A 9,293-nucleotide genomic window follows, 5' to 3' on the forward strand; every position below is an offset into this window, starting at 1 on the left:
GATATTATCACGGGTTTCCTCTGCTATACATCAGCCATCTTTGGCTTTATGGTTCACTAAATATGCCTAACAAAGAAATACAGGCTTTTTTGTTAGTCTTTTTGAAGTTTGTAAATTAGTAGATTCACCTTTTTTGTTTCAATATTTCAGTCTTTGTCCTATTTTAAATTAGTTCCAGAACATCAACTGTGATGAAAATGCTTTTGCTCTGTATTGGAACCCTTTTGTTCAACCCATTCCGGAAAACTCTGCCCTTCCAAACATGGCGGCGCCGCTCGCGTGCTGCGTCACAGTTTTCAATAAAGCACTGCCGTTTTTTCAGCGAGACACTCTGCGCATGCGCACAGACAGAGCCTCGGCGCTAACCAGATAGCTTCTCGCTGCGTACAGTTTGGTTTAACCTGATCCTCCCTGACGTTTGTAAACAGATATCAACCGTGAGTTGTGCCGAGTGGGGTTAAAGAAAACCTGGTGTGAAGGAATATGCCCAAAAATAAAGGTAAGCGGCCGAACATGGAGGGCTTTACTGGGGTTAATGAGCTCTGCGGTAGTTCAGCCCGCCGTGAGGAAAACGTGACCCGGGCCGGCTAACCGCGTTAGCAGCAGGTACAGGAGCCCGCTACTGATCCTCCACCCCGGCCTCTGCTTATTATACACTCTGAATGTCAATAATATTAAAGTTAGTTAATGTATGTTAAAGCTTTACATCATTTAAAAGGCGGTTAGCTAGCAGCTAGCTGGTACAGTTAGCTCCACCCTGGGTTGGCCTTCTGACATCTGCTCACTAACTACAATATTTAACACTTTAACTTTTAAAATAATATCAAAACCTAACGTGATTAGCTCTAAGTTGCCCTTATATTAGCAAATTTGCTTAATTAGCCACTATTTATGAACCATAGAGCAGTTAATAAAAAATCCCAAGTTGTGTGGTTTTTAAACCGGTTTAAATGGCGAATTCCTTAAAATGTTTCATTCATACAGGAAGGACTAATCTTTACTCATCTAGCCGTTTTTATTTTACTCTGTCTAGTTTAACATCGGAGTAATTATTAATGTAAGCCTTAATCAATAGTTCTTTAGCTTATCTGAAGGTCTTTGATCTTTTAAAGTTGGAATTAGTTTAAAGTTTATTTCCTTGTTCTTTATTTCAAACCATTTAAATGTCAAATCAATTCATCTTAAAGACCTTTAAAAGCTCCCAGATCATAAATGTTGGTAGTTTGCCTCTCAGATTCAGCTCTCGAAGCTATTTCCACTGTGAGGGAAGGAAATCCTTCAGTTCTTTCTTTGCAGGTATTTGTCTTCCTAAGCTGACAGTCTGATCAGGTTCTAATGGGGTCTTAGAAAGCCTAGAAAACTGTTAAACTTGGTTTATTTTATCTAAACTGGAAGGTTCTGGAGGAAAGCAGTTTGTTTTAAGACATGAGAAGTAAAATTAAAGGGAAAGTAAGTTCATTTTAACTTTAATATATTTTTTAAAGGGTTTCCCCGGGAAATTAAAAATAATTAAGTCATTAAATTATTATTTTTCAAATTAAGGCCTTAATTGGCATCAAATTAATAAAATGTGGTTATCATGGCATTTAAAAAAATACGATTCTAACATTTTCTTTGTCAGATATATCACAATATATTTTCAATATATTGAACTGCTTCAGCTTGATCGTAAAGCTTCGGAAAAAAAGCTTGAGGCGGAGAAAAGCCTAGATAATGGGAAAATATAAATATATATAGGATAATCATGGGTACTTGTTGATGGCATTAAAACTCATTAAATTGGAGTTAATCATTCCTGTATAAACCCTGTTTAATGAGGAATGTTCCATCACGTGGGTCATCCAATCCTGACTGGACTGGTCTAGATTTTTTAAATAGATCTGATGTTTTCTTCCACTCTACGTTATGTCTCCACACTAATAAACATGACACATTTCACAGCTAGCAGTACTCAGCAGGTGTCCTGGCAGCAGCGGCCATCTCTCCTTCCATTAAAGTCTTTTGGGACCAGAGGAAGCTTTGAGCGTAGACTTAAAATGTCTCCTATGAGCTTTTAGTGTCTGAAGGAAGCGGTTGCTGTGGTTGTGATCCAGCATCTCCAAGCAGACTTTGTTTTTTTTTTTGCTTCAGAGAGATTCCTCCTCTGCTTCATTGGATGTTTTTAAAAGTTCACAGACTAAACGCTGCTCGCTCTGCCTGCAGGTAAAGGAGGAAAGAATCGGCGACGTGGAAAGAACGAGAATGAGTCTGAGAAGAGGGAGCTGGTGTTCAAAGAGGACGGCCAAGGTGAGTTCAGCTGCAACGCTCGATCTGATCAATAACAAACTACAGGAACCAGAATTGTTGCTAAATCTTTTCCTGCAGGAATGAGTCTTTACTTTGTAGTACAGTACCTGTGGTGGGGGTTCGTCTGTTAGACACCAGCAGTAGTTCTTCTGGTGGGGAGGCAGAGGCTTCTCAGTAACTCAGGAACTAATAGTGATGATGGAAACATCAACAGAAGCATTAATAAAACATCTGGCCAAAAACAGCTGTGCTAAACCAAAGCTTAGATAGAAGCACCCAATGTTCCTGAAATCCACTGGGTGGAGTCTGATACTTTAAGCTTCCCTCAAATGTTGTTAGCCAAGCGATGCTTTGACAATAAACCACATCAATACGTCATTAAGGGCGTCTAAAAGTAGGGGTTGGGACTGTATTAAATAATGAGATTTGATTTAAAATAATTTAACTTTATGTCATTTCTTCTCTTTACATATGAACTGATGTAAAGATTCAAGAAAAAAAATTTTCTCCCAGTAATCCTGGGATATAATCCAGGAGTAGAGTGTTAACTCCAGATCTCAGGGTCTGTAAAGTTTCCAGGAAGGTTATAAAATCAAATCTCATGCTAGAAAGAAGATTTCCTCTGAAAAATGAACAGAAAAGACAAACGTATCCACCTGAAGACCTGATGGAGGGAATCTCAAACTAAAATCCAGTTGGTTCTAGTTCGACCTGCTGCCTAACAAGCACTGGTTTCCAGATTTTAATCCCAGTACTGATTTATTAATACTGGATGTCTGCATTAACACGTCAGTATCAGCTGATGTTGGCGAGGTTCAATCGCTCAATCTAGTTTGTGTCTTATCGGTTTGGTGATGTGACGGTGATGCAGCAGAGGATTATGGGATGTTTGCTTGAAGCAAATGAGCTCTGCAAAGAAATGTAATTTTATCTGTTCCTAAAGGGTAGGGGGAAAGGTTTATTTCACTTAATGTTCTTGATTTTACCTTTTTTTTAATGATGTTCTAAAAAGAAGCAAAGATCAGCTGTAATCAAAGGTATTTCCATCATTGATGAAGACAGATGAGAAGAAACGAGCCTAATCTCCTGTCTTTAAGGACACTTCATCGGTTATCAGACCTCTAACAAACAGGTTCATGTCAGATTGGGTGTCTGAATTGAGAAAATAATCCAGGAACGCGACCAGAACCACGCCTGGTCTAATCTGTGCTTCAACTGAGGCTGTTTTATGAACACAGAGCTTTTTCCTCCACCTGCTGATGTTTATCTCTGTGTTTCTTCACATCCTAATGATTTTCCTTTCTCTGTCTGACACCTATCTTCCTGTAGAGCAGTGGTTCTCAAACTTTTTCTGTCATTCCCCACTTTGGACAAGAGGGAATTTTCAAGCCCCGCCTGTCCCCATCGCCCCAACACAATGCTAATGAAATATGCAACAATTTTAAAATGTTCCAATTTTATTGAAGTAACAAGTAGTATCTAAATACAAACTATCTACATCAAATAACAGCAAGCTCAAAAATAAAGAAAATAAAAATGCAGCTGTGTCAAAATTTGTATCAAGCTCAAAGATAGAAAAAATTAAAGTGCCACTCTGCAATCTGTTAATAAAAGAAAAGAAGTGAAATCCATCTGGCAATACAGGTCTATTTATCCCTGCATTAGTGGCTGCAATGAGCCTGTTTTGCATTGCAGTTTATCAAAACGGGGTTGCAGGCTTGATACTGCCACTCTCAAGTCATGCTCAATGTTCAGCTGAGATCTGTATTTTGTTTTCAGTGAAGCAACAGCTGAAAAGCCCATCTCACAGAGATATGATGTGGCAAAGGGAAGAAGAATGCACACAGCTCTCTGCCCGATGAGTGGAAACTCCCTCTCCACTCCAAACCAGAATTCACTATGAGTCTGAGCATTAAACCTGAGCCTCAGGGTGGAGTCAGACGTCATTTCAATAAACTGGTCCTATTTATTTAAGATAAAATATTTCAAATTCAGTTATTTATGATCAACCTGCGCCGTCAATCCCGGCGCACGTGCGCTTTATTTGCAGTCTGGACGCTGAGGGTAAACATGCTGTGTCTCTGACTGCAGCGCTGAAAGGGACTCCTGTGATAGCGGGGGAGAACGAGGTGGGGATGGGGGAGGCGCCCCACGGCAGCACCTGCCGCTGGAGGACAAGAAAAGGAACGATACGTGCTTTCACGTAAGAGTCTCCAAAAGTCGCTAATTTGTCGCTAGTCACTTTTTTGATAAAGAGTCGCTGGAGGGGTCTGAAATATAGCGACAAAGTCGCTGAGTTGGCAACACTGGGGCGCGAAAGTTTATTCCGTTACAAATAATATGCCGACATCACGTCAATCATTATTTTGGCACTTCAGTTCCAGGTGAAATTTTTCTCATATCTAATGTTCTTTTAATTAGACTGCATGTAGGCTAGTAATGCTTACTTTGTGGGTTTGATTGGTCTAAAAAGCGGCAACATACAGCTATAAGGACAGTTTGCTCTCACACGTTCTACATTTATAGTCACACACACACACACACACACACCGGAACTTGGCGCGCCCCACCTGTCACGTCTCAATTCCCCACCAGTGGGTCGCGCCACACACTTTGAGAACTGCGGCTGTAGAGGTTCAGGAACCACTCTAAAGCTCTGGTTAACTACAGTCTTTAATGTTCTTATTGTGTTTTGATCCTGTTACTGGCACAAGGAAGTGCAGAAAAATCTGAAAAGTGTGGCATGTATTTATAACATGGTCCTGTTTACCCTGATGTCATTAAACAAGACCTGATTCAACCAGTAGCCTTAAAGTCGTAGGGAAATCCTATTTAAATGTCAAATCATTCTGGCTTAAACATGTATATAAATGTACTCTTTATCAGACCATATTGTCCCAAAATTTAGAAAATTTATATATATAAAAAAAAAAATTATTACCATTATCATCTTCAGGCCAGTTAGTTCTACGTCAGCCTGAACACCTAAATTCAGCCAATCATATATCAACGGTCATCTGTCAATCACATTTTTTCGGTCATAGCATCTTGATTCATATGTCCCAGCTAATATACGCAACGGTTGAAATCAGAATCATTTCCATTCCCATTGAGTTCCGTCCCAGTGTTCACGGGGATGGACGTCTGTGTCTTCAGCAGGCGTAGAGCTAACAGAACTGGCAGCGTTGCGAGGCAAGGGCTCAAACATGTACGGCTGGAAGCCTTCTACACCAAACCAAGCTTCTGCCGCCCTGGCGTCCTCTTCCACAACATCTTCATCCCGCTTTCCTCCTCTAAATAAAAAATGGACGACAGAGGAGACTCATCCACGACCTCCGACACTAAACTCTCCTCCTCTTGCATGTTTCCTCTGTCCATAGCGTTCCTTGACAGTGTCGTTTCTAAGTCACCAATTTAGTGCTACTTGGTCCCAATGGAATTTCCCATTGGGAACCTGCTAGCACTAAGTTGCTAACTGGTTAGCAAGATGCTTCTGTCAAACTGGCCATAATCAAATAGCTGGCGAAACTTCTGCCACAACAATCTCTTGATAATCGACCAATCACATTCACTTTATTCAAGTCATGCACCATTCGGGAGAATTCAGAAAAGCAACAGTTGGAATGCCTGTTTCCCTACGACTTTAAGAGATCAGTTCAGATAAGCGTTAAATGTCAACCATCAGCATGTAGAGCAAGGAACCCAGCAGAATGAAGATGGACAGAGGATGGACCAGCTGCAGACCAACCAGGATGGAGGTCTGCCTTAAATCAACGGCTGGGAAAGGAGAGCAGGGTTCAGAGAAGTCAGACCTCTGGGAGAGCTGCAGAAGTCAAGCATGGCCCATCATCATCATCATAGCTGGGACATGATGGTGGCGGCCTTACAGGAACAGGGCTAATTTGAAAACCCCATGCCTTGTTCCAGTTCCGGTTATGACCTGTTTGTGATTTGATTTTAATGAAAGGGTTAAAGAACCTTTCCCTCCTAGCTGCTGCTTCTGAAGGTCAGGGTGTCTGACCAAAGGATCCGTTTTCCCTCCTCTCGCTCAGAGTACGCTCAGGTGATTAAGATGTTGGGGAACGGCCGTCTGGAGGCCATGTGCTTCGACGGAACCAAGCGGCTGTGCCACATCAGAGGAAAGCTCCGGAAAAAGGTAGGACGGACACGCAGGTAAAAATAACAATGTCAGCGGTTTCCACGGCGCCCATTCAGGCGTGATTTTTGTGAAGGTCACAAAGGTCGCTCTGACCGCGGCTTTGCTTCATTCTCTCTCTCTCCTCCAGGTCTGGATAAACACATCAGACATCATCCTGGTGGGCCTCAGGGATTACCAGGTGGGTCCAGAAGTCTAGCAGAACCAGGACTGGTTTCAGTTTTCAGCTTCAGTGAGACTCAGAGCTGCATGATTATCAGAACCAACATCCGGCTGTTTGGGTTTCCTCCATTCATGCCTTTGTTTCTAATTGGGAAAAAATCACTAAATGCTGCTCTAAAATCTCTAAAAGTGCTATATTTAAAAAGAAAACATTTATAAAACAATTTCATCAGATATTTTATATTACGATATATGTGGAACCTGAAAAGAAGCTTGAAGCGGAGAAATCCAGGATAATTTATCCGACTTGCGGGCATCCATGAACAGCTATCTATATTAGGGAGGGTTGGGATGTCTGTATTATAAGAAAAATTAAAAAGAACTTTTTTTTTTTTTATCTAAATGTATAAAACACAGCTGGGGAATGGTCTGTGGCCCGACTGCAGCTCATTATCCTGTTTTAGAAGCATTTTTAAACAGAATTTCTCTCTTATTAAATGATAAATACCTTTGATGTTTTCATTCTGACATCAGAGGAAGTCCGGTTCCCAATGTCCAAAGGATTTTAACATTAAATCGTCCTTTTGACTTTCATTAACCGTATTGTTTAGTACAATATGCGTGTCTGACGGGGTTCTGGTTGTTTTTGCTAAAAATGGACTTTAAATAGTTTCTAGATCAACAAAAACAAAATCTTGACTCCAAAAGATTCAGAAATCGTTCAACCTTTTTTTATCAGTGCAAATCATTTTCTCCTCCATAAGAATTTCCTTTCTTTAAAAAAATGAATGACTTATCAGGTAAAAAATAACTACTTGAAGGTTTGTTTTAAATCGTGAATAGATCATCCAGATAAAAGTAGTTTTACCTAGATGACCTTGGTGCTTAACTTTGGACTGCTCTGCTCTAAACGCTTCTATCCTCAGAGGATTTTACCGGTTAAGATCCGTGTTCCCGCCATTGCATTTTGGGAAACTGATCGGCGGTGTTCCTAAAATCTCCATCTGTGTTCCAGGATAACAAAGCTGACGTGATCCTGAAGTACAACGCAGACGAAGCTCGCGCTTTGAAAGCTTACGGAGAGCTTCCAGAACACGGTGAGTGGCACCTTTCTTCAGGGTCTGAGTTCTATGGGTTCTGGTTCTGCCGGAGCAGAAGCTCCCATCAGAACATTAAAACGCAATTTTCATGTTTCGCGCAGCTAAAATCAACGAGACGGACACCTTCGGACCCGGAGACGACGACGAGATCCAGTTCGATGACATCGGTGACGATGATGAGGATATTGATGATGTAAGTTTTGTTTTATTTTCATCTCCGTCTTCAGAAAGCTTCTGTTTTAAAGGAAATTTTCCCTCGACTTCAAAGCAAACAGCTGAAATGATGACTCCTGTTTTCCTTTGCAGATCTAAAGAGCTGCGGCTGAAGGGGGAAGGCAGGATTTTACTACAGATGCTCCCATTTGGGATGCTTTGAGCCGAATCCTCTGAATCTATCATTTTGTTTTTTATAATTAATATTAAAGATGCACCTGTGGCAGTCCAAACCCAGTTTATTGATGTTCTATTTGGTTATTCCAGTCTGCGTACCATGGATAGTTGTGCTTTTCTGCGAGTGGGCTGCATCTGTGTTTGGGTCCTGGTTCTGAGCGAGGAGGAGACCCTGCAGCAGGACAACCTTCATTGAGGACCTGACGCTCACAGCTTCACACCTCGGCTTAAACGTCTCCACCTTTCTTCTTTCTGGGTTTTGTAGACATGATCTCTCCAAACATGCCTACGTTTTAGAAAAATGTATTTATGATTGACTTCACACCATGTGGGATGTAGAAAGTGAACCGGCTCTCTTGGTTCCTCAGTTTACCTCTGAAGGGTTGTTTCCTGATGGATGAAGAACACTGGAAGTTCTGGGCTTTATATGAACTGCTTGCTTTGGACTGAACCATGGCCCGATGAAGCCGACCCCTCTTCAAACCAACTTTTTTGTCGTTTCCCTTTTTTTTGTTTGTTTTTTTTTTTTTTTTTTTTCTGTTTTATAACCCGGCTCGCTCTGCAGTTTCCTCGCGGTTAAACTCGGCCTGATGGCGCGTTCCCTCAGTAGACGTTCCCACTCCACACAGACGCAAGAACCTCGTATCAGAGCTACCTTTTACACATCTCTATAAGAATCAGATTATATCTAAACATATTGCAGATTATTTTTATTTCCCTGTGGAGCTGAGTAGGTTTCCATCTTCACTTTGGGATCCTCTGCTCTGTCCAACTAATGGATTATGGATGTTGTTGGTCTGACTCGACGGAGATGTGCTGTGATGTTTGATGGCTGGGTTTCCAATAAAGATCTTAACTCCTCTCATCTGGATGCCTTTTATTTATTTTAAATTCAGCCTGGAGCTAATATGATGGGTCTACTTTTAAATTCTCCATTTGCTCAATATTTCCTTTTTTTGAAACCATCCTCAGTTTAAACTGCAGCTTCGTTTTTACTTTGGTATAATAAAGAAAATACTTCACAATGAGGTACCGTTTAAAGTAAATGCAATTACTTCGTAAAATAAACAGATTTTATTTATAGATTTTTTTTTTTTTTTATGTACAAATGGAAAATAAAAATTATATATCACAATATTTAATATCACTTTTGAAGTGTAATTCTTTAGGGGGGAAATAATAGCATTTAAGATTTTTTA

The 9,293-nt window shown here is 40.7% G+C and overlaps 1 protein-coding gene across 1 annotated transcript; it reads left to right on the plus strand.

The window, feature by feature from the left end:
• Positions 1 to 333: 333 nt before the first annotated feature.
• Positions 334 to 8,959, plus strand: LOC119796069 (eukaryotic translation initiation factor 1A, X-chromosomal). Its single transcript, XM_038304429.1, has 7 exons — positions 334 to 499; positions 2,203 to 2,286; positions 6,339 to 6,442; positions 6,573 to 6,623; positions 7,620 to 7,701; positions 7,806 to 7,897; positions 8,011 to 8,959. Exons 1-7 carry the CDS (start codon positions 484 to 486, stop codon positions 8,014 to 8,016), a joined length of 435 nt encoding a protein of 144 aa, XP_038160357.1. The 5' UTR covers positions 334 to 483; the 3' UTR covers positions 8,017 to 8,959.
• Positions 8,960 to 9,293: the final 334 nt, after the last annotated feature.

Source organism: Cyprinodon tularosa, unplaced genomic scaffold, assembly GCF_016077235.1.
Source record: "Cyprinodon tularosa strain WSP-4 unplaced genomic scaffold, ASM1607723v1 ctg533, whole genome shotgun sequence".
Lineage (NCBI taxonomy): Eukaryota > Metazoa > Chordata > Actinopteri > Cyprinodontiformes > Cyprinodontidae > Cyprinodon > Cyprinodon tularosa.